Source organism: Seriola lalandi, unplaced genomic scaffold (assembly GCF_002814215.2).
Source record: "Seriola lalandi dorsalis isolate HSWRI2012SDOR001 ecotype SW California unplaced genomic scaffold, Sedor1 jcf7180002054487, whole genome shotgun sequence".
Lineage (NCBI taxonomy): Eukaryota > Metazoa > Chordata > Actinopteri > Carangiformes > Carangidae > Seriola > Seriola lalandi.
The window spans coordinates 716,208-743,083 of NW_019525040.1; the positions used below are offsets into that span (position 1 = coordinate 716,208).

At 39.9% G+C, this 26,876-nt stretch overlaps 1 protein-coding gene across 1 annotated transcript in view; it reads left to right on the forward strand.

Moving 5' to 3' along the window:
• Positions 1-26,876, forward strand: part of LOC111659738 (alpha-1,6-mannosylglycoprotein 6-beta-N-acetylglucosaminyltransferase B-like) — a 111,923-nt gene that overhangs the window by 3,148 nt on the left and 81,899 nt on the right. The window contains exon 2 of the mRNA XM_023412753.2: positions 2,334-2,446. Within this exon, the coding sequence (XP_023268521.1) occupies positions 2,334-2,446 (113 nt within the window). The remainder of the gene's footprint in view (positions 1-2,333; positions 2,447-26,876) is intronic.

Genomic DNA, 26,876 nt, shown 5'->3' on the forward strand with positions numbered 1-26,876 from the left:
TGTAATCACTACTGTAATTCATTAGATCCAACTCCAGCTCAGAATGTGGTCTGATCACTTTGCTTATTGAACGTATGGAACATGAAGATAAATGACTAATTTAACTGTAATGACTTAACTTTTTGGAGTGATTGGATAGCTATTATCACATTTGATGCAACCCATTAGACAAGAGCCGCGAAGATAATGATTATTCAATGTCAATATGTTTTTTTGTGTTGTACCAGAGTAAAAAGTTTTCTCTCAAAGAAGTCACATCCTACTGTCTGTCCTTGAAGCCATCTGAGTGAATAACAACCCGGCACAAGACACATTGGCTCTGTCCTGGAATATAAAGTCACCCTGGGAGCTTGCCAAACCACCAGGCTCTATACTTAACAGATTATTCAACATCATCTTGATCCCTTTGGGTCAGTCAGATCAGTCAGCAAATGCTCTTATAAGTGGCCATTCTTCGTTTCTGTTGATAGGAACTCATTTCTTATGGCCTCATCAATATTAAGAGGTTTTGTTCAGAACTTTGCGTGACTGCAGCTACTTACCATTCCAGGAAGTGCTGTCAGATTTCACACTGGGCCATGCATCCAAGCAAACAGCACTTGCCTGGCTTTGAAGAGAAAGCAATGGTTGTGAATAATTCATTCATTTGTTATGTTAAGATTCAGTTTTCCAACCTTGGGTGCAGAAGTTAAAAGTTTACAGGTTACATGAGGGTTGGCCATGAATTATGAAGTGAATCGTGATAATTGTGTCACAAAAGCTCCGGCAAGTTTTTTTTTTTTTCCTGGTGTTTTATTACGTTCCTTCCATTGCTTTGGATGCATTCCTCATATGCTGGAGATTATTTGCAACTACTTGTTTGTACATATTTATTTTTTATGCATTTATCCAAACAAATTTACATAATTGAGGAAATTTAGTAAAATGGCCTCAGCTGCTGAAATATATGGTTTAAGTCCTGGAGTGTCAGGCATTCTTTGTTACATAAATCTGCCTTTGTACTGCATTACTTTTGCAAAATCTTCCAAGAAGTTTTTCTTGTGGGGTTTAACAGCAGAGCAGCAAGCATTTTATTTTTTTAAAGTAGGGCTTGACTTGTTAGTCATGGAGGCTGACTGGTATTTTGTCCAGTGGATAAGAATCACAGACAGCTTTGCCTCTCTGGTTCCCTGAAGAATCTTGGCATAATAAGATAACCTTTGATCCATATACACTGAAGAGAGTAGCTTAACTAGGGCAGGATTTACTCAGATACAAAAGACCTGATTTTCAACTCTTTTTAAGTCAAAGATGTGATTCTCTCATGGCTGTCTAACAAGGGAGAACCCACACAGTCACATTTTATTTTCCCCTCTGAGGAACGGTAGCTTTTCAAATAGCAGATCTCTGCCACAAAGCAGCGTAAAGCAGAAATTTATGTTACAAAGCCAGGTCTGCAGTATAGATCTGAGCCCACATTCCTGATGGATTTTAGAGAATATGATCACCTGGGACCAGTTTAACAACAAAACAGCGACTGTCCTTTATATCTCAGGGTGCCACATTATACGGTAACTCACACAGTGAAGACTGAATCGCATAGTCCATTGTTGTTGACCTACTTTTTGTGTGGTTCAGACAGAGGGGTGTGAGACCAGTTTGTGTGTTCAGAGACTTATGTGGCATTTTAGCTCATCTTACTCACCTTAAATGCCTTAATGTTTTTGTCCGTCTTCTGTCCTCTTCTTGCCTCTTCTTCCCTTCCCCTCTATGCACCTCTGATATTTCATAAATTATCACATTAATTTTCCCTGCATTCAGGGGCAAACTGCACACCCTTATTTTGCCACTTGTCATAGATGTATGCCAAGCAATAACATCACAGCACTAAGACGTTTCAAGTGCCCTTTATCTTCAAGTTTCTACTTTTCTCCGTGTGATCATTGCTCTATTTATGCTCTGCCTTGGAGAAGTGCTGCCTGCTGTTTCTTGACTGTCTCTTCGTTTCTCTCCTCCCTTCCTCTTCTGCTCTCCGCCACGTTTTCCCTCATCTTTTCGTTTTTGCATCTGTATTTTCCCTCCATCTTTTTTTTCACTCTGCCCTGTAAAACCTGACTTCCATATTTGTTCTGTTCATCTGCCTACATTCCTCCTTTGGTTTTTCACGCCTCTCACGCTTTATCCATTCCTTTGTCTGCCTCCAAATATCTCACTTTCCATCTCCCTCTCCCCTCATCTTCATGTTACCCAACTACTCACCCAAACTATCTATTTACCTGCCCTTCCCCATAAATTCGTCGACCTGTCTCGAATTCCCTTTCATCCGTTCCCTCTCTCCTCCCCTTGTGTTGCAGGATATTCGTGGTGGGAATAGGCTTCTTCAGCCTGTGCTTTCTAATGACCTCTCTGGGGGGGCAGTTCTCAGCCAAGAGACTGGGGGACTCCCCCTTCACCATCCGCACAGAAGGTACTGACATGTGTTGTGTGTGTGTGTATGTATGTGTGTGTGTGTGTGTGTGTGTGTGTGTGTGTGTGTGTATATGTTAGAGAGTGCATGTGTTATGTGTTTATGTGTCAACAGTTGCTTCACTGTGATGCTATAACTCTCTGTGGTGTTGCTGGCGCTTCACTGCCATGTGCCACTTTGTCAAAGCTGCACCACCTGTCCCTGGAAACCACAAAACCTGGAATACCAGAATGCAGCAAAGAAATCATAAAGTGAATGTAAATGTCGTAGCAGAACCAGTGAATTAGTAAAACATTACATTCATATAACCATGGGCAGAAAAGCAGCTTTTTCTATAGTTACAGTCAAGTGGTGAGAGATAAATCAACATGCTTGTAAAAGAAGATTGATGTGGTGAGACGGACATAAAGCAGAGTAGCCAGCCAGGAGATTGGAAATTACTGGTCTGATCTCCAGCAGTGACAGCAGGGTGGGTGGCTAATATTATATCTGTGGGTTTCAACCTCACGCAGAGATGGCAGCCCTGAGAGTACAAAGAGTTCATGCATCGGCAGTGTGTGAGACATACTGTATATCTGAAAATATATGTTGATATATACAGTATATGTTGGGTGACATGTTGTTTACTCAGCTGACAGTACTTTACACTTAGACAAAACACTAAAAACTATGCATAATTCACAACAGAATTAATCTACTTAATGTTCATAGACTGACAGCCTAACTCTCTCCACTTTTTTCTTGCACTATCTTTGATGACTTTAGACAAAACGATAAACAATTCAGCCGAAAATGCATTTTACAGCTCCCCTCAACCCACTCAGGGTTTTTTTTTTTTTGAGACTTGCCATCACATGAGAGTTCATTAAAGCAAGCCTATAAAACTTTTACTGTAGCCACAAGTGGAGATTACAGTAATGATGACGCATTGAATTTCCCAACATTTCCAGAGTGTCTGAGTTTAGTACAAACAGCTTTAACATTAGCCACTGGTTGTATCTGACCTTGTATGACTGTATTAACCAGTGTATGAAAGAATGTGATATGTCTTCACCGAAAAATTACATGGAAAAATAAACAATCAAGCAAGCACAAAACAAATTTAACTAGGACTAATAGTTTTGCTAGTTTAAAAACGAGAACAGCAGATTTGTAAAAGCAGGGCAAGTTTTTAGAGCAACTGATGTTAGATTTGTGGGTTTGCTTGGCAAAAAGAAAATGAGGGCAGGGCAAAATACATTAGAAATGACCTGGAAGTAAAGCATCACTGTGTTAGACCCCACATTCTGTAATGGTAAGATACTTCTCAATGTGGTCATTTGTCCACTGACTTAACTGTCAGATAAAGATGACCCTAATAACCATGAATTTCCATATCATTGCACATTGTTTGCTGTACTTGGGTTGCATGTACACTCAAGCCTGCGTCCAGCAAAGCCTTATATGACAAGTGAAAGCTCATTAACACATTGGGCCAGCAAGCGATATCACATAAATCAGAGTGAAGGCTGACCGTCAGTGGCAAAGCAGAAAAAAAGGGTGCCAGTGTAAAATCTCGTGCTGTACAAGGTGCAAAGACTAAAAGCCAGAGGTCATTTTGTGGAGGCCAACCAATTCTACCTCCTATTAGAGTTAAAACAGGAAATCTGTGTTGTGTGTGCGCTTTCACGTGTTTGCGTGAGTGTGAGTGCAAGTGAAAAACAAGGTGTTACTGTAAGTGTGAAACAGTCACAGGTGTTGGTGTGCGTGAATATGTAGTATGTGTTGTAATCTGTCTCAGAGAATGATGAACCAGTGAAAATGGAAACAGAAAATAGCAGACATCACTGAAGGCAGAGATGCAGAAGCATATTAAAAATCAGGCGCAGCATGAGTGTGTGTGAGAGAGAGATAATAGGACAGAGGAAGGGGGGGGTCATTTGGGATTACTGTGTTTGTGATGAATTGAGAGTACTATGTTTGTGTGATAGATTAGGATTAGTGTGTATGTGTCAGTGTTTCTAAGTAAAATTTACTTGATTAATCAACTACTCATGCGCTGCAGCCTGGGAAGACATCTGGAGCAAGCTCATTAAAAACTGTATAGTGTCCAACAGTGCTTCCCCATAGGAGTGTGTGTGTGTGTGTGTATGTGTGTGGGTGTGTGTTTGAGTATGTGTGTGTATATCTCTACATGTATTTGTGTGCATGCCTTTATGTACTTAAATACTTTTCTGCTTGTCCGTGCTCAAAAGATGCTTGTGTCTCTATCATCTACAGTGTGTCTGGGTACATGTGTTTGTGTGTCAGACCCACTGTGTCACCCTCTTTTCTCCCTTTATGCGCGTCTCGATGGTCTACTGCCACACACTGTTTTGCAGCTTTCTCCCTTTGTGTGCGTACGTGTGTGTTTTTATGTGTGTTTGTGATGAGCTGGCAGGAAATTGGCTGTTAAATGGGGCGACAGCAGCAATGTGGGACAAGATTGAGACCAGAGAGACTGAGAGACCGATCCATCTGCTCTCTGTAAATCAGCCTCACAAAACAACTGGCCCTTTCATTAAGCCTCCACTCACCACCTGCAGAGCCATGCATGCGCACACACACACACACACACACACACACGCACACACACACACACACACTCATTCCTGTGTTTCGTTATGTACATGTAATTTCTGGCAGATCTCCTGTGCAAATTATAAATTTTCCCAAAATTTTTGCACTGTGGGTTTTTCACAGAATCTGGCTGAGCCACCTAACTCAGTGGTGAGTTTATTTATTTCACTTTGCTAATCAAATGTGTTGTTGCAATCGTGGACAGGATTAAGTTTGTGACCATCTGACAGCTGCCAAGAAATACCTGATTTCTGGTGTGGAAGCAGCTCGGGCTGAACAATTTGTTTTTTCATTGAAATCTTCAAATCACAAAAGCCATGATTTTAATTGCCACTTCCATGAATACTAGCAAATGATGATTTCGCTGGCTGTAATGACAACTGTTCATGTAAAATTTACACTTGGCCAACGATGGTTTTCACAGAAGACTAACCACTCTGTATCATTTTTGATGTTTAGAAAAATAAGTAGACAGCTCTAGTCTTTTCACTATATCAGGACAAACTTGTGAAGCTTCTTCTCCTTAAAAGATCTAGGTAATAGTTTGACGTCAGTTTCAAAGCAGAAGCTATCAAGTGGCTTGTGTAAATCACAGCCGGTGAGTTGTCTGAATATCCAAGTTCATCATACCATCGTTTTAACCTTATCGTCTTAAAAGCTCTGATTTGAGACCTCCAATATTTAGTTCTTTGAAGCAGTCAGTCCAGACTGTCAGCAGTTTGGCTGTGAGGCTTTCTGTGATAGCTCCTTGGTGGCTCAAGCAGCAACAGTGCAGAGCTGTCAAAATGACCATCATCTGATTTACCATTATGATCAACTATGCAGCTGCTATCATTAAATATAATACCACTTTTGAATTTAAGTATTAGTGTCTGTCAAATATACCACTAATACATTATTTTGGTAAATGTAAATGTAAATTAGTCCGTAGAAGGTGAATTTTTCTTTACTTTGCTGGTTAAAGAATACCTGGGGTTCTTACTCAATACCACATGGACCACAAATACGGGCCTCTAGTTTAATTTCTAGAAAATAATAACTTAAGTTGCATTTACAATACCGCTCAGAAAAATCAACAATCAATTTGACACTTTCTCTCAAATTCTTCAGCTCTTGAAACAGATCTCTTAGCATTGGTCCAATGTTTTCGGGCTGTATATGTGCGCTTATTTCTCTACTGTAGAAGCTTTATTCCCAAGTTAAAACAAAGCCCTTTTTACTGAAAGGTTATCATGACACAGCAAAATGTCAAAGGCTGGTTTCTTTGATTCACTGCTTAGGCTCTCTCTCTCTCTCTCTCTCTCTCTCTCTCTCTCTCTCTCTCTCAAACATAATAGAAACGCTTCATTGCAATAATGGGAAAGGTGCACTTCTTCAAAGGTCAGCGCTGCCTTAATTATGATGACTGAATTCAGGGATTTTAAGTCTTTCATACACATGTGACACTCTGAGCTAACGAAGACAGCTGAACCAACAAAGACTGCCAACAATATTTACATATCCTACAATTCTGTCCCTAATAGCTAACGGCAATCTTTTAGTCACTAGTCCATTTTTAGTATCTCAGCATTCCCATGTATTACTGTTTTCAGATGTTATTGTGAAATAAACTGTGTTGATGATGTCTGATTCAGTAGCTGTCATCTACAGCTAATCATCATCCATGATGTGTTGACAATAAAGCAGGAACACAAGTTCCTTTTTTTTTTTGTATAAATCAAATTCACAGAATTTCATCTCACATTATGCCGTAGTCATTTTTACATGGATATGAGCTTGTTGTTTGCACATAATAACAGCCAAATTTGTGTAGGGCTTTGTCACCTCAGTGGGAGTTGCACTGATAGTGATTGTTTGAGTATTAGCTGAATTTCGCCGCCACCTCTCGCTTCCATGGATTATCGGCTTCCACTGGAGGTTCAGAGTACCGGGTATTCGCTCAAATCCCTGTCTCTCCTCAGTGACTGACAAACTCATCAAGAGCTGTGAGAAAGAGATAGAGAGGTAGTGGCTCAATAGTGAAAATGAGAAAGTATAAGGAGGCAAAAGGAGGTACAATAGAGATTGTATGTGTGGGTGTGTGTGTATGTATCTGTGATTAAGCAGAGAGAAAGAGAGGTTTCACTGCTCACAAAAGAGACGGATGAAAAGAGGGATAAAAACGTAACCAGATTTTTTTTTCTCTAGATTAAAATAAATCAGACATATGGGAGATGTTAGTGTGATCAAAGGCCCTCCCTATGGAGCTTGTTCATACTGCAGTTTATTACATTAACAGGGACCCATGACAGCCCCTTTACCCTAAGCATGTTTCTCACTCCACTGTTTGTTCTAGCTGAACGACTCAGGGCTTCCTCACTATGTAGGTGGGTCCCTGGTGGGGGAGAGAATCTAATTATATATTTTTGTGTCAGTTTCAAATTTTGCAGTTCTCTCATCTCTGTAGGTTAAATGCTCAAGAAAACTGAATCACAGACTGTAATTTTGTAAAATGAGAGACTTAAAATCGCAATGAGGACTACACTATTTGGAAATGCTGCTATGCTTAGATCCAAGCAGGGACTGAGACTAATGGTTGTTTGACTCGCATTAAACTCAGTTCTGTGATGTTCGTCTGAAAGTTTCCACACCATCAGTCAGAAAAAGACTCACGCCAGTGTGTCATATTCCCCAAAAGACATTTTTACTTATGTCTTAAGAGGACCTCTGCTCAGACCTCACTCTTATAAAAGTAACCGCAGCATATGTGGATATACATACATCGTGCACACTTGTATATTTCAGTATGCAGTAGCTGGTACCGGTTGAGCACATACATCCACGCTCTGTGATCCCCTTTCATGTTTTTTTCACGCTGGATGTTCATCTCTATCACACATTCCCTGCAGTTATGCTCCTTTCCCATCGCTGCATGTCGAACAAATCTGGCATGACAATCTTCTGCATGTTGCTGGCACTAGGTGCAGCAGGGGAGTCACTCGGGGAGTACACTTTATCAGTGCAGTCATAGCCTGGGGAGTTTGGACTATGTGTGTGTGTGTGTGTTCGTGTATGCATGTGGGTTTTAGGGGCGTGTGAATCTCTCCCAATAACACCATCAAAAAAATATCGAGTGAGTGAGTGAGAGCTCATAAGTACGTAGAAGTAGAAGATGGTGAAAATATTTCATAATTCAAATGGAAGAAGGCCTGTCCACATACTAGATTCAAATCAACAAGATACCATAATATTAACAGTTGGTGTTAGTCTTTCACCCTTGTGCATCCTGAAAGACATTTTTGTCCTTTTTAATTTTTGAAATTTCAATATCAATCATCCACATTTCTTTGTGGACTGAGCACTTTGTACTTTCACAGTATTAATATAGAATCTAGACCTGCTTTACAATGAAAAAGATGTGGAAATCTCACTTTGTACAGTATGGGACATTTATGGTTGAAGAAGGATTTAAAATAAAGGTTAGATTAAATTGGAATAATACAGTGTTATTTGAAGGTATACTGAATAGAGATCTTAGCTCAGATCAGTTTTTATGTGTTGGACCAAGAAGCATCTCTTCTCAAAATTATGAAAATACAGTACATTTTCCCAAGAGACTGGTTCCGTACTTTGCTTGTCAGCGTATCATTAATGACTCTTTTCCAAATGTTTCCACAGTTGAAAAGATCTGGATCAGAAGTTTGATGGCATTTAATTTCCTCTATTCAAATTAATGACTTTGCAAATGTGTAAATTAAAAATTGAAGGCTATTTAATGCCAGCCATCTAGCTTTGGAGAAGATTTGTTGGTGTATTTCTCTTTAGAGAGGAGCTGCTTCTTGATCCACATCCATAAATTAAGCTAAGCAAAGCTAAGTGTTTTACATCAATCAAATTGTGCCCAGAGCCATAAGAAAGGCATGCACAACTCAGAAAAAACAACTATTGCATTGGATTTAAATAGAATAGGGAATTTAGGAATTAAGGAATGAATCTAATAAAAGGAAACTGATGAATCCTGCTATGTTGTATTTGTCTCTTTAGAAAATCCTGGAAGGCATTCAGGCTTTATGGAAACTCATACATACTGAACAGTGAGCTGTCATAGGTACTTTTTTTGTATATGTCATAGAGTGAGAAATGTAACAGGTTTGAAGCACTTTCAGAAAAATATAGAGCAGGATTGTAAGAGGGGTAGTACCATTTACTACATTACAGTAATCTTGGTTGAGGGTCTATTTTTCTACCCCTACAATTTGTTCCTTCAAAAGTACTCTAGTACACTATTGTTGTGACATGATGATCCTTCACCAGCTTCCCAGGCCTATATGTCATGATGAAATTAGATGATGCATGAATTGATATGAATGACATATTTTTATTTAACTACTTTAATCACAGTAGTATATTGACGTATTTAACTTACAGCCTTGTAAGCATGTAAAATTGTCCATGGTTATGCAGGCATGGTTCTCTTCGTGGACATCCCAGCTGGCAAGCCCCTCTCTTGGGCCGGCTGCAATGTTTTCCCCTGTGTGGTTGTTTTGGAAGTAGGCAGTTTGAAGGCATTGAGCTTTTAGGTCGAAGTCTTTAATTTAATTAATGAAATGCACCGTAAGACTGATAGGGCTCCGTGTGCTGTACGGCTTGACCACATGTCAGTTGCCTGAGTAATTTCCCCGTGCCATTTTGAATTACATTCATATGGAGTTATGCTTTCAAACATTTTGGTAAGTGATCCTTGTTGGGTGGTATTTGGCTTACTTGACACACTGGTGTTCAGCATTTTAGCAATGCAACTATCGTACATGGCTTTGTTGTGCTGATACAGGTTAGTAGTGTTGCCCCGTGAGGTAGCAATGGTATGCTGTGCAGCATCTTCTTTTTTAAAGCCAAAATCGTTCCGCACAAACGAGGTACTGTTCCTTTTTGACACTAAATTTTTCCGTAGTGCCAGGTTCTGTCGAGCCTGAGGCCATTAAACAACAGGTCAAAGTGTAGCATGCCAAGTTGTTGCTTCCTCTTTTAGCCGAGTACTATACTCTTCCTTGCATGTTACGTGACCAGAGTGTAATTGCAGCCTCTGCGATTAGAAAATCTGGTTTTATCATATTGTGATATTATTGCAAATTTGATAAATCCTTCAGCTCTAATGCTCAGTCAATATGCCATGGCTATGAGACTTTGTTTCAAAAGGAGTGCATTTATTGGCTGTTTCAGCTTCGATGCTGGTTACATGCATTAATGTGACTAAATGGCTGCCATATTATTTTTTTTCCAGGAAGTAATGTCCAGTCAGCGACACTTATGCCTAAGGAATTGATCATTTATAAGATATAGTAACACAGTTTTGCAGAAAAGACGGAGGTTGAGCGGTGAAGGTAGCTGCAGAAGGAAATGCTTTGCCTGCGAGAGGTGTCAGTTTGTAGTTGCCACAAATGAATGAATACTATTGGACATTAGTAATCAGCCAAGCAGCTTTTGAATAAGTCACTCATGGTGAAGCAGGAAAGAAACATCTGATGACTCAGTTTATGCAAGCACAACTTAAGTGCAACTCTGACCTAATGCTATGCTATCCTCTTTTGTTTTGTAAGACAAACAATCCCTGTTCACCTGGTACTGAAAATCACCCGCATTTAAGTTAGATGTCCTGTCACAATAACCAAAGCACATATTCTGGCATTAGTTGCTGTGACAGTATTACGTCATTAAAAAAGCAGTAGCACACACCGTATATTCATTTTTCTGTATCTCTACCACCCACAATATTAGAACTTGGGCTACATCTGTACTAACTCACCTCTCCAACTTTGTTTCCCCTCTGTGCAAACTTCAGGCCATTCACCATGTTACCCCATTCTTTGCCCATTCCTAAGGCCAATACATATTAATGAGAAAGCCTATCCAATTTCCAAGTAGAAAGGGCCATTGTTCTGACCTAAGTGCTATTACCCGGCCGTAAATGAGAAATTTCTCCGCAGCACATTATATTATGGTTATGTCTCTGGGAAGGTTACTGTGCAGCAATATGCTGTCTCAATTACCCGGCCTGCATCAAGCTTTGTCTACAGGTCGCTAGCTCATCATTTCCTCTGCCATAAGCTGGTTATTTTCCCAGGTGCTGATAGTGTCACACTCAAGCGTGCTAGTGCTTCCTTTCTGCAGATATACCCTAATGGTGTTTACGAAGCCATGGCCTCTGTTGCCTAACAGTTTTGGGAAGACTACCGATTGTATTATGTCTGTATTGACAAAAAAGGCAACTGTATTTGTCTGGTTTTTCTTCACTGGTGTGGCTGATAAAGTCATAAAAGCACAACAAGCATGATTTGAGATTATTTTTTCCTCAAGCCATCTCTGTTTCCCCACCTCTCTCTCTTTGTACTCCAGCTTCCCATTCTCTCTCATTTCTTTCCCTCAGAGATTCATTTATTAAAGGTACTATGTGTAAGAATGTGAAGCAAATCATATGCATTAATTGCTTTTTATTGCCATTGTGTGAATGGATTGCAACATAACAAAAAAAATAGACCTTCCCCAACATTATTGGTTGCCTATCATTTTTTGTAAAGGACTTGTGACAAATTTTTCTGCAGAGTCCAAAAGATGCTCACTACAGAGAGCCCCTACAGAACCAACAGTGTGCAGCACTAGCTAATGTTAGCTGAAAAATAGAGTTTGCTAACATCAACAAACGACCGCTTCCCAGCACAACTCAGACAGCACAAACTCCATTTAGTCCATTTAGCCAAATGGGAATGTGACCGACACTGGCAGAGAGCGAGGGTCAACATTGACAGGGCATGGATTCATGGAGGGCCCGCACAATATAACATTAGTCAAACTATAATCTTGCATAGCCAGACCTATCTCCATTTTTTTTAGTCTAAAATGGAATTCATGGTCAAACTATAATAGTGTAACTGTAGTTACCTCACCTATCAACCTGATGCCTGATGCTGGGTAATCAGGTTCAGTCTGTATGTCACCTCCCTGTTATCGCCAGGATGCTCGCTCGTACCTACAGAGTGTGAACATAGCAACAAGCAACAGGATGCTGACTGCAGTTCACCTCATGGCCACCAATGGTATGACTAACAAGTGTTTTCTCTATGTTACACATGGTACGTTTAACTGCCTGGTGTGAGACTGAACAATTGCAGGGTAGTGGTAGCTTTCTTCAACTGACTTCTGCCTATTCCTCTGCCCTCTGCTCTCACCAGTGTGTGCCTGTGTTGAATGCAGTTGGACATTTGCTGTACTGCCAAAAACCTCCTCAGCCATTGTCTGATAAGTGACAGTAATGATTGCTGCAATGCAGGGTAATTCATTTATTAGACACAAAGTGTATGTGGAAGGGTGACGAAAAAGCAAAGAAATAATTGTTTAAGAACCATTTTACTATCTTCAAAGTGGCAGATTTGACTTAATAATGAGGATTGGTTTCAGATAGGGGTGTTCGATCTGAACAAAAGATCATATGACAATCTTTTTAGATAGAATCATAATCCACATTCTGACTCACAAGTTTCCCTGCAGATTTAGTTGAACTCAGAATCCCATGGCTAGTTGCGCATTTGTTGCCTGGACACAAAGTCTGTCACTTCAATTCAAAGGCCCAACTCACAAATCTCTATATCCTGTTTCCTCTCTTTCCGCCACTTTGACACTTTTTTTGGATAGTTGTCTACTCACTGCGGTTTTTTGGCCACAATGTTGTCTTGTTGTGTCACAACCAATCACACTTTTTTCTTTGTTCATATGGAGTATTCATTTGAACAGCGCTATTATTTATTAATGAGTTGCAATATGTAAGTACTTTAAATGAAAGTTCAGTTGCTGTTCCAGCATTTACCTTGTTTACCTGCTTGCAGGCAGATTCTCTCGTTGCACAGACATTCTGCAACTCCAAAGTGTTTCTCTGCAGCTGGTGACAGTTCTCTTCCTGATCAAGTGGTGAACTGGTACAGGTGGCACTATGCCAAAGCTGCAGAGCAGAGCAAGACCTGCCATCGCCAGTAGCAGTTAGTGGGCTAGCTGTTACAATAGCTGTTTAACCACTAACAATGGGCTGGTTAACAGCAACTGAACTTTTAAAATTAAATATCTAAAAGTGGATCATATGCCACAGTAAGATCATCCACAATATTGTCAGATCGCCCACCCCTAGTTTCAGATGGTTGACAGACAACCATCAGTTGAACACAATATCAGAGAGGCAGCCCTTCAGCCTTTGTTTCATGTGCAATTGATCATGCATTTTGAGCTGTCTTTTTCCCTGTTGTAAAACTTCTAAAATGATCTTTCTTGACCGGGTTTGAAATTCAGATATATAGGCAAAGGCACTCAGAAGACACTGAGATGCTAATGCTAAATACAACATTCTTAACATGAACAAATCATAGCTATATTTGTCTTTTGATATAGAATATGGTTAGAATATTATAAATATATAAGACCATTGGGATGATGTTTGGAAAACCTTTAGGACCTCCACACTCCACCATGTTGTGTATTTTGTGTCTATCTTTTTGTACATCTGTTGGGAAATATACAAAAGGAAATTGCCTTGTTGCAAAGTACATGAAGAAGACACTGTTCTTTCAGCAATAAACATATTTCAGGCTTTCAAAGTTTCTGTCAGTAACATGGTGAAATGAAGGACTGATTTCAAATTGTTTCTATTTCATAGAGAATACTTTATGAGAGAAGAGAATACACTGCCAGGGAAGGATAGCAGCAACATTCAGTTTATCACAGGAAACGGTTCGAATTTTAATTTTGCATTAGCATTAGCATACATACCATTAACCATAGCCTCATTTGTTTCACAGTTATTATGCCAACTTGTTCAAATAATTCAGTAATATCTGGCAGGTAGATTTGGGGGGCGGGGGGGCAAAATGAATCAAATATAAACTCAAACAAAAATAAACTAAGTGGACTCACTTGTTCATACTATCATCCTTATCACAAGGAGACACACATGAAAAAGAGCCTTACAGGGGATTTGTGAGTGACTGCTATAAAATTGGCATATGATATGCCACACTCTAATTGTATGCAATACAAAAATGACCCCTGGTAGAAATGGATAGAAAGCGGAGCTAAGCTGTCGTGAGAAATGCATGCACAAGCTACCATAAATAAATTATGTTACCAGCACTGATTTTAGATTAGTGGCACACATACTGTGTGTACTGTATCTGAACTGCTTTGTTGGATACGGTGCTTATGAAGCACCACAATGCCTATGAGGGCACTAGTTCTATTATAGGAAACGCTGCAAGGAGGGAGTGACACGTCTCGAAGGGCAGCAGAGATGTAGTATAGATAGACAGATGCGGAGAGAACAATGGATGAGAGATTGCTCTAACAAGAGTTAACTCTGCTCTGCTTCTTTGTTTTGTCTGATTTGCATTGTTTGGTGCATCCATACTGCAGATATATGTCTTTTTATTTATGTCTCTTTCTTTCTCTCCCTCTTGTTTTTTTTTTTTGTTGTTTTTTGTTGACTTTTTGTTCTGGCTTCTAGTTTGAGGTCAGTAAATGTAATTTTTATCAACAGTGTAAGAAGTTGGTGTGGAAGTTTGACACATGGGCACAATCAGTGCGGATGGTGGTAAAAAGTGTGGTTAATTAAGAATAAGTTGTATTGGTCTTCCTGTTGTAGTCTAATATGATATTTAGATTGAAATGCCATTTGTGGTCTGAGTGCTCTTTCCCAAATGTAAGTGATTGGGAATCGTCAATATTCAGACATTAAAATGATCAAAATGAATACACTCCTTCCATCTCTCTTTCTCGAAGCTATACTTACACACTCAAAAGTGTTTCTTAAATCTTTGTGTCTACTATCTAACAGTACCTCACCCCTCTATTGCCGCAAGATGAACACAGAAAACAGCTCCTGCTGACAGGTAGTGGCAGAGAATGAGAGAAGCACCACAGAAAAAAAAAAAGACCTGAGAGAGAGATGAATAGGAGCTCTACTGAGTCTCTGAAAGCACTAGACAGGTGGACTTAACCTCATCTAGTTGTGTGTTTGTTTATGTGTGTGTTTTTGTGTGTTTGAGGGCCCTGTTTGCAGCACCTGGGGAGATGAACTGTGTCTGGGCTGTAAAGCTGACTAAAAGGAAGGGAGAAGGATTGCTGAGGGTTCAGTAGGGCTCAGTTTAGGGCAGCTGAGATGTTTCCATTATGAAGTGGGGGCTACACATGGGCACAAAGCTAAATTAAGATGCATGTGTGCTGAAAACAAATGCATAAACACTGTCAGTCAGTTGAAATTACGGTCAACCAGTGCATCTTTTTCTCTCTCTCTCTCTCTCTCTCTCTCTCTCTCTCTCTCTCTCTCTCTCTCTCTCTCTCTCTCTCTGTGTGTCTGACACACGACTCAAACACAAACACACCCTTACACACATGCATCAAGCTTATCTTTGCTTCTAGTAATCATGTGGCAGTAATAATCACACCAGCAGCGTTATATTAGCTGTTTTGTTACACATCTGTCAGCAGTGCGTGATAATGTCACGAAGCAGTTTGCCGCCGGTCCTGTCGTACACAAACAAACACACAAGCTCTCCCTAATGGTTGCCTTATGAGCATCAGTGTCCAATAACTGATTCCTGTTTTCACCCCTGTGGGATGTAGTTGTTCAGATCATGTTTTTGCTAAATGCTGCAAACTGAAGGAAGACAGGAGATGAAAATATTGCAGTTAGATTTTTACTTTATTGGCAAGGTTTATAGTCTTGGGTGGATGATCTAACTTCCCACTTACTACAACTATATGTTACAGAAATAAGAATTAAATCCAGTGTACCTGTCTCAAACCACTAGCTGGTTTTTCCAAATATATCTTCATAGTTGATAATGTTGCACAGAGCGCACTTTATCTTGTGAAATCAAGCATGATGAAAGCATCACCTACGATCCTTCTCACTTAATACAATTTTCACAGGCATTGTTTTGGTGTACTGAACATTCAATCTACGACACAAATTTTATGTGTATTACCTTCTTGTTAATAAGGCACCGGTGTTCAGTAATGCATGTGTTTACGGACAAACTATGCAATACCGCTCGTGTACACAGCATGAATACAGTAAAAACAAGCACTTTGTTATTTTATTTAGATGTTCATTCTGTCAGCTAACGGCTTTCTTCCACTCAAGCATCTGTTTAGTAGCTTACCGAACTGATCTGGTGGCATGTGTGCTGTACTGCCAAGCCTTGGGCTCTTCCTCTCTCTGGGAAATTTTAAATGGCATTACCTGTCAGCTTGGATGATAGGGCCCATCCGTTTCTCAGTAAATAAAATATGTGCTGAAGCACAACAGAAAAAGCAATTTCTAAAAGGTTTTCCCAAATCTCTCATATTCTTTTTCTGTCATATAACCTTCAGTAGATTCATCTGCTCAGAAATGCATCACGTTTGAATGAACGGCTTTAACAAACGCAATCATTTTTCCTTGTCAGAAATGCTCACCTTACAATCAATGTGGTGGAGTGCAGTCCCTTTCTTGGGATTTACAAATGTGTGAGTTTATTCCTGTTCACTTCAAGCACAAGTTGAGCTGCAGTCACAGAGGCAAAGCATGAAACACAACTTTCTCATTATTCATAGCAGTAACCTCAAAATCACTTCATCTCGATCTGTATGTTAGTGCATTGTGCTGTCTGTATGTGTCTAAGTGTATGTGGGACTGTGATGTAGATTTATATTTCTTTATCTGCCTTTGGGAGATCAAGTTGGATTAATACGTTGTGATTGATCATTCTCATTTCCTTAATGGATCCGCTCAAGGCGGCGTCAGTCTCCGTGGCGCCCACTAGGCTATCAGTCTGAAGAACGAAAGGTGTCCAACTCAGCATCCCGCGGTTGGGGAATCTTGGAATGAACATGAACCTGTTGTTCATGCTGTAGATTATTTACACATACAAACCAGTGGTCTGTACATATACAGTATAGGACATCACATACAGTATATGCAACAACTCCAAGTCTCTTTCTCTCCCTCTCATACACACACACTCATACACACACACTCGTATACACACATACCCACAAGCTTTCGAAACAGCTGAGCTCAGACAGTTTAGCAAGTCGATGGAGAAAATTGCCTGAAGCCCCTCAGCACTGCTTTGTGCAAATAAAATCCATGCTACATTCACAGCTAGAAAAAATGTTCACAGCAATTAAATGCACATCACAGTTATTTAAATGCACCCATCTGTAAAGCAGTTTATCTTTCCTTATAATCCCATGAGATTATTTTGCCCAAATGCTTTATGGATTTGTTTAAATGTAACCTAGCCAGTGGGGTGTTTGTTGTTGCCCTGCTTCAACAGGATTTCTACAACACAAATTGCATTGTCCAGTTATTATGGATTGCTTCATACCCATGTCCTCAACCGTTAGTCAGTTTGTCTCATGTGTCTCTTTTACTGAGGTCCTAGCTGTGTCATCATGCAGAAAAAACTGCCTCTACCTTTAAACTAAATGTTTGCTGTCTCCAACTGAATAGAGCCACACCATACCGTCTTTTCCATCCCATTCGATGGCATTGCTGTCAACGATCAGACAAAATGTGTTGAAGTTAAGCTGTGTTGTCTGTGTCTAAGTGGTCACGTATCATCATTTGTTGCAAAGGTGGGTTGGGAAAGGAATGGGTATAGCCTCTCTTTGATGCCAATATATTGACTGTTGTTCTGTGACACTAGCTACAGCCATTTCTCCAGGGGACACGGTTTGTGTTGTATCCAGGATCACAACTTCGGAAACAAAGCCAAACCACTGAGAGATAGTTGATATAGTTATATATAATAATATTATTATTATTATTATTATTATTATTACAGATATATATATTGATGCATATTGGTACATAAATGCCAAACTAGGTTTAAGATAATCTAGATACAATGTCACTGACAAGTTTTCAACTGTGAAAGGTCCTGCCCAGTTTGTACAGTATTTAAGATTGTTAACAACACACCAGTCTGTCAACAGATGTTTTTTAAATTCCCAAATATCAACATCATTATCAGCCTCAAAAATCAAATATCAATCAGGCTATACTGGTTGTTTACGACTAATGAAACATATTGCTTGATTATGTCTTTAAAGAGTGAATTAATACCCCACTGAAAAGTAGTATTTTACTGCACTCCCAGGATGGAGGTTTCAAGTATGTTCCACCTTTGAACAAACCAGTAATCACAGACGGATGTGGGTGTGATCACAAATGGCCCCTGTAGCATCTGTGGCCACACCCAACAGTGATGTCGCAGTGTGCTGACACATCCAGGAGCACACAGCAACATCAGTGTAACAAGGTGAGGAGTTCAACTACTGGAGGTTAGCGAAAACAAGATTTGTGTGTGAAGAACTTTCTTCATGCTAGAGTCAAGAAAATGTCCTTGACAAACCATCCTCTTCAAAGAGACTTTAGTGGCATTGTTAGATGGAAATATGTCAGGCTGCTGTATAACAATGTGACTGAATGGTGGAACAAAGCTGAGTTTTGCAGTGTCACAGCACTCAAACAAACAGATTAACAAAAATAAGTTATGTATTTCAGTTCTAAGAGAAGCAACAATGGCAGGGCATATATTGGTGTCTGTTTAAGTCTGTCTCTGGCAGATCATTATGCCTCAATAAATGAAGACAGCAAAAAAACATGCAAGTACACACAGTCTTATTAAATATGCCACACACACAAAACTGGTAATATAATTATATATTTATTGGCCTTCACATTCACACACAGGAACAACACAAACACACTTGGCACTGTCTAGTCGGTATCATCAATATTTCAGAAGAACATCATCCTCAGCACAGGGGAATTAATAAATAATTGATTAGCCATCCTGTGGGATTTAATGTGTTCTTTGCATGCATTGTGTTATGATTTCCGTGTGACTCTGTGTGTGATGTTAGTGTTCACATGTTTCTACTGAGCCAACTATAATCATCACCGCACATTTTTCACTTTTAAGTGGCCAGCAGTATTATCAGCACAGCATTCACTTTCTTCTGAATTTCCCTCTACAATAACTAACATCTCACCTCTTCGTCAACATCAGCAGAATAAAACACAGTCAATGTCTCAGGTAGCTGAAAGATAATGCAATTAGACAGAAACTGCAGAGCCTCAACTGCAAACAGAGGCTTATTGAAGCCGACATGGCTGTCAGATTAAGCTGGGAGGAAGACTGATCAGAGTCTGAGCTTTAGTATGTGTATATGTTGATTTGTGTGCATATGTGTGAGTGTTCTGGTGTGTGTGAGATTCCATGTCAATTGGGAAGAGAGGTCACTGTTGTCGTAGTCCACTTGAATATAAACCTATTAGGATCTGTGTGATGCTGCCTAGTTTATACCTCATTTCATTAGATTTCCTGTTTGTTTCATCACGTCTAATTGCTTTCACACGATCATGATGAAAGCTACTGTATAGCAAATACTGTAGAGAACTGAGCACCACTGGTCATAATTTAAGTCAACAAAGAGAGAGCAAGTAACCTTGATCGGGTATGTATTGTTTTTGTCATAAAGAGGTGGAAAATACACAGAGGTAAGGGTTGTGTCAGTGATACATAAAATCACAATAAAAAAGTGTTTCATTATTTAGTACAGATTTGAGAGTTACTAACCTGACGCTAGCTGTGTTGTGCTGAAAATTTAAACAGTGCCCTCTATCTTATTTACTCGTCTTGGGGGAAAAAAAACATTTGCTGGTTTAAAATTCCATCAGCGAGTGAATGTTTAGTTGTTTACACTTGCAAAAAGCCTTGATGGCTGTTCCAGCAAAATGCTGTTGTTTATCTGTTTTTTAGGAGCTGCATAGAAGTTGCTTGCACTCTGTTTTCCACATAACATTTCTTGGGGTTTAGTGAAATTGTAATTCCTCAGTCTGATTAAACTGAACTCAATATGAGATGAAATATGATCAACCAGTGTTTTTCCACATTCGAGGCAACAACTGTGTTGAGGCTCTAAACTGTGTTGTTCGGTTTCTATTCTAGCTCTGTAGAACACATGGCACAGTTGTTGCCGTTGGCTAAAAGCCTTCAGATAAACACCTTTTGCACTGTACAACCAAACTGCCCCCAGCCCAGCTGTTCATTTCGACTGTAAACATTTGTATATCCCCAGTTTGCAACACAGCCTCCCAGTATCACAAGGCCAGATGTCCATTTTGGCTCCAAGAGTAGTATGTCTTTCCTCTCTCACACACGGTTTCACCAGTCCTCTGCTTCATTACCTGTGAGTCAGAGTAAATAAAAGGGATGAGTGAAGGTGCCAGGGCGCTGAAGTGTGCCATTGAGCAAAAAAAAAAAAAAAACAGCTTCTGCAAAAGCTTTCAGCACAGAGCAAAGCCTTGACAGATGCTAATTTATCTGCTCAGGACTGAATTATAGAGACAAACACTTACAGGTCCAGAGAGAGAAAGAAGGAGAAACTATTAGATAAGATTTAAGAAGAATCAGGAGTGAGAGATGCTAGGAAGGAAAGTCTGAGGCTGTCTGGAATTGTGAGGATAAAGGATCTCTGAGTATGAAAGAAAGGGCGAGAGAGAAAATGGAGGCAACAGATAGAGAGATTATTGAGAGGTCACAGAACAGATTGATTTCAGGAAAGCGACTGTATTTATAGTCCAAATAGCTGTTGGAGAATTTCTCTATGTCTATACTCTCTCCATACAGGATGAGAGATGCAAAGGGTAATAAGAATTGTTTTTTTCCACTTTACATATAATCACCATAAAAATCTTTGACATATAATGGCTTTTAAACAACAGTTGCTTAAACATTGTAGCGCAGACAGTACAAGATAAGTAAAAAGTTTTAGATGAAGCATGGAATCCTCTTAGTTATCATAAAACCTGATAGCAGAAGTCTCCTGCTTGCAGCTCAGTGCATTTCTAGAAAACACAACTGAAAACAAGCAGCCTGCAACTGGTTATACACAATAAAATATATTTCAGATGAAAGGAAAGAAAATGAAAGAATTTTATGAGGAAAGCTCCCATTAATGACAATTTTACATTCCTGATGTTCAGTTTCTTGCCTGATGTTACCATTGCCTCTTCTTTATGACAGCAGTAAATGTGACACTGGCCTCTGGCACGAATCACGTTATATTCTGAAGAGCCAATGGATGACCGTTGAAACCCACTTGTCTTGAACCAGTTTTACTCCTGTCCTTCTCTTTCTATTCCCTCTCTCTCTCTCTTATCCTTCCCTCAAGGTTGCAATCTAACCGTGTTTCAGTGTGATGTTGATTGATAGGAGGCATTCGGGTTATGTAGTGAAAGATAATGGAGAGGCAGTGAATATACAATGCATGCAATTATTGCCTAGGGCGTGGACTTCATCACACACATGCACAACAATCTAATATAATATTGTTTCTTTTTTTTTTTTTTTACATTTTTCCAAACTTGCTGACCCATCTTAATATGCTGCATCTATTTGTCTCTCACAGATTTTTTTTATTTTTTATTAGTGTTTTTCTTAAGTCAAATGAGCACCACAGAACAAGATGTTTTGTTCTTCATGTGAAACTCTGTGATATCTGTTGATTTGCTTGTGCAGCTTGTGAGTTTGATATATAACTGTGAGTTGCACTATGCAGCTCTTTATAAAATGCACAGTACAACCTTCTCAACAAAACCGAAGAGATGTAGTTTGTTTATGAAGATTATTATTCAGGTCGCGGCATGACTGAGTCGATAACAACTGGACTTACTTTTTGGTTTTGAAGATGTTTAGATTATTTTTTTCTTAAATTGGTATTAACTAGTTAACATGTATCTGGTAAGCTAGCCATCACTGCTTTCTTGTTCTCACAGAAGCTAATGCTTATACAGTCGAAGCTAATGTTAGTGGTTAATAGCTGAGGATGAATAATGCTAAGGTTTGGTGTTTTATGTCATTGCTCATTGCTCCATTGGACGCGAGAACTACTGATACATAGTCAGAATGAAGCTCAATCCAAATTAACTGGGGTTTGCATTTAAGACATTCAAGGTCTCTTCAGTTCTTACTGGTGTAAGGAGTGGTGACAGTATGTCTGCAATCGTCATGTGAGATTGGAGTTCATCTGTCTAAAAAGAAATCCTTCCGTATAGTCCACCACACTTTCACAATGCATTGATTTCTTCTTGGTGGATAACAGACTACTTGCATCTGTTTCTGCTTGTACATATGATCCGATTGGTTTATCAGACCATGCCTCTGTTTCTTTGAATGTTCACTTTCAGAAGTTTATTAACACACGCCCACTTTAAAATATGCTTACTTTTGGAAGAGAATTTCGTTAACTTTGTCTCTGAACAGATATATTTTATTACAGCTTCTTTGCTGAAGCTTCTGTCACATGAAGGCGTTCTACTGGCCTGTCTAGTGCAACGTAGCTCTCAGTTAGACTCTCTTAATGCAATCTCAAAATCTCCAGAAATATTCTCTTTTTTGTCTTTATGCGGATAACCATCTGCTGTCAAGTTTTCACTTCCTAAATGGCAGTTCTTTACATATCTTCAAGTTCGCAGCTCTTGTCCGTATTTCATTTGTGGATTTTCTCACCCTTCCTAATGATTCAGATTTTGACATCTTTCGGGTACCCCCGTCTTCACTAAAGGGAGGAATTTCAGCTATTTATTCAAACATTTGGCGGCACAGTAGTGCAGTGGTTTGCAAGAAGACCCTGGGTTCTAACCTGCTAGCCAGCTGATGCCTTTCTGTTTGGAGTTTGCATGTTCCACCCGTGCCTGCGTGGGTTTTCTGCAGGTACTTTGGCTTCCTCCCATAATCCATGCAGGTTAGGTTAATTGGCAACTGTAAATTGCCTATAGGCCGTAAAAGGTGTGGCTAATTAATGAAAGAAGGAACATTCATAAACTCTGCCCAGATTCTCTTAATTCCATTAAAGCTATCCAGGGGGCTGATCTGAAAGTGGTGATTCCAGGTGTTGGAAGGTTAAAAAGGTTGCACACATCCTGTCAACAAACATCAGCAAATTATATGCGCATGTTCTAGCTTTGCCCTTCTTTAAGTTAATATTGTTCCGAGGACTTTGACACTTTGCAAGGTGACCACAGCCACAAGTAAGACAGATACATCCCTCTGTTATTTTCTGTTTTCTCCCTGGTCTTTCCTGGAAATTTCTCGATGAGACCAAATGTCAACTAAGGTCTTCTGATACACACACATCTGTGTACACACCGTAGCCAAATATGCACACTCAGTCACACAGAACAGTGAAAAGGTCATGTCACACATATTTCCTGTCTAAATTCTTGTATACCCACATCCAACACGCACACATACACACTCAGGCATTCAAACACTTTAAACTCAACCTCTCCATCTCTGCCAGTCTCGAAGTACAACACAACGCTCTGTCACGCTAACATTCACTGACGTGGTTGTGGTGAAAGGAGCCCCTGCAGCTGTGTGTCTGTCTGCTCTGAACAGCAGAGCTGTGCCGAACTGGGGAAAGTCAACAGAGAAATGCTTTCTGAGAAACAGCGACTCTAGTCGGGGGTGGAACTGGTAATGAGAGTGTGCTTGCTTGTATGTTCTCATATATGGTCAGTGTGTTTGCAACCAAAACTAAGGTCATCACTTGTAAATGTCACCATTCAGTCCAACAGATAAACACCGCATTGCTCATGTTTAATTCCTAGAAGTATAATGCTGTCTGAAATGTATTGTTTTGTATTCCATTTAAAACTGTGGTTTAAAACAGCAATCGCTATCAACCCCATTTCATCACAGTTTCATCAAGAAATATATACACCCACACACAGACAGAGTCAGTACGCTTGTCAACAGATTAAGCTTTCGTGCTGCATATGTGTATATGCAATTTGGTCTCTATTCAAATATTGTTTTTTATTTGTCCGTCTCAAGTGCTTTGTGTGGGTGTGCATCTGTGTGTCTGCGTCTACAAGCTCAGTGATTCCAGTTTTTCATCCTCTGTCATCATCATAAGATAAACTATGATAAATCAAGATGACAGGGAGCGAAAGAGTGAAAATTAAAAGGAGAAAGAATGAAAGATGAGAAGAAAAATCTAAAAAGATATTGCAGATGCGAGAAGAGGGGAAGATACTAAAAGGAAAGAAGGATCTCGTCCACTTGGAATGTGATATCTTCAAAACAAAAAGTACAATTCAAATGAAAAAACAGATTACAGAAGCGCTGTAAGCGAACAGAATTTAGGAAAGGAGGGGGAAGAGGATGAGGGTTAAATCTGTTGAGAGACAAAGAGCTAGATTACAGCCATACACAGTCTTTCTTCATCCCCTCCTCAATCACTTTGAAACGGAGAAGCACTCAAAAGAGGAGTGACAGAAACTGTCAGCATTAATAGGCATTGTAGCTGTCTTTCTTTCTTTATGTCTTTTAATATCCTCTCATCTGTCCCATCTCCCTTCATGAAATCCAATTTGCCTTGACATTGCTGAATGAGTGGTGAGAAAATGTCAAAACCAAATGAACAATAAATATTTCAAAAGCTGAACCAAGAGGGGAATAAGATGGAACCAAGGGTTTTTTGTTTTTTATAACCATTGCCAGCTGGTTCTATTCTATTTTATTCTATTCTTTGCTCTGGGGTACAAAATAGCTTATTGATCATCCCATCATTTCTGGTTGTACATCATATTAAATTGTCTTTTAGATCATTGGTATTCATTGTGTTTACTTTATTGCCAGCATGATGTTTCACTTCCTTCATGCTTCATTTGCCGCATTTTCATTTGCCTAAACCCTGCTCACACTGTATACTTTCTTTCCCAGTGTGCAGCTAAAAAAACTTCCATCCCACTCTTTTCTGTCTGCACTCAGTCCTGCTGTTCTTTATGTAATGAACAGTACAGCTCCTACGCCATAATAATTAAACTGCATGTAATTTGTAGTAATTGAATGTGGGTGTGGAAATTGAGGAGAGGAGATGTACTGGAGATTGGAGTGGTAGCGGGGCATTAAGCTCCACTCTGACTGTACGTCTTTCCGTCTGTCAGCCCACTGAGGGGTGAGAGAGGAGTTTTACTGTTGATTGTGTTGTTTCCTTCACTGCAAGGGGGGGGGGGGGTTGAAGTGGTGGGGGAGATTGAAGAATCAGGTGAGGGAGCAAGAATAGGGCATGAGGAGGATGACGATCAGAAGAGGACGAAGGTAAGGGACGAAGGAAGAGGTTTAGGGAGGCCTAAAGACGGAGGGTGAAGATGAAGTGTGTGTGTGTGGGGGGGGGGCATGCACAGGTAAACATGCATTGTGTGAATTAATATGTACGCCTGTGGATTGTCTAGCTGGGTTCTAATTCATGGTTTTGAACAAGTCTCTCCTTAACCTGAGGAGCCGAGACGGGCTGTTGATGATGTCACCTCCAGACAATTCCTGCAGATGACAGTGAATAATAGGAAACAACAGGCAGGACACCATGACAGCACCCATAGTGATTTTATTTGGACTGCATTTTCTGTGGCACAGCTGGAAGCCCTGCATTCAGATTATACTGACTGAGAGGGAATGTCTCAAACAAAACATTTATGAGCCCACAGAGTTATTAAGCACTGATGAAACATCTCTTAATGTATAATGTTATATCATCATTTCAAGTCTTAATGCCTTGATGTTTATTCTAAAGAGAGAGGTCTATTCTTTACATATTGACTTCCTGGTGTGAAATAGTATCACAATTTTTTTTTTGTTATGATGTATGTCCCTGTTTAAGTAGCTTTCAGTCATGTCTGCCATTCTGTGTGTAGATGTGTGTGTTTCTGGGCGTGTGTGTGTGTGTGTGTGTGTGTGAGCTCCTGTGACAAAATGACATCGGTCTCCAGTTAATTTAGCTGTGTCAACTGCTATCCAGCAGGCCCCTCTGTCAGCATTCATCAAACCGCAAATGGTTTTCTTCTCATGAATATGCCCCTCCACCCCAGCCAATCACAACACCACCCTGTTCTGTCACACATAATACCTTATGCAAGCAGATGTATGCATGTGTATGTGTGGTCACATATGAGTGTGTCACTCATCGTGTGTGTTGTGTGCAACCGCAACCATACTCTAACAGACAATCGGGGGCACACACACACGCACACACACTTATGATTGGCTGACTCACCGAAGGAAGGTTTATAGTTCAGAGCTGTCTCACAAACCCACTACATATCAAATGATAGAGAGTTTGCCTCAAGATAGTTTCATTTTCAAAGACAGAGCTCGATCGTGCTTGAGATGTGGAGACAGGGAAACGTTTTCAAAGTGCCATAACTCCGCTGCAGGTGAATACTCATTCCTCACTTCTTTCAGTTGAGGTTTTGGTCTATCTTGGTTTAATCAGTCCAGGAAATCTTGTTTCTCACAGTCTGAGAGTCCTGTAGGTGCTTTTTTGCAAATTCCAAGTCTCTGACGAGAGGCCTCCCTCTGGCCGCTCTGCCATAAATTCCAGGGTAGTGGATGTTGTCAGCTTTGTTCCTTCTCCGCACAGGATATCTGGAGCTCAGCCAGAGTGACCATTGGGTTCTTGGTCACCTCTCTTACCAAAGCCCTTCTCCCCTGATTGCTCAGTAAGGGAGAGGCGGCCAGCTTTAGGAAGAGCCTCAACACAATCAGCTGAATGTACCACAGGTGGACTTCAGCCACCCGAGCTAGATTTCAGTTCGCAAAGGGTCTGAATACTTTAGTCAATGTGATATATTTTATTATTATGGGGTACTGAGTGTAGATTGATGAGAGAGAAAAACATTTTTTTTATTTTTTGTTTTAGCAAAAGGCTGCAACATAACAAAATTTCATAAAGTCAAAGTGTCTGAATACTTTTTGAA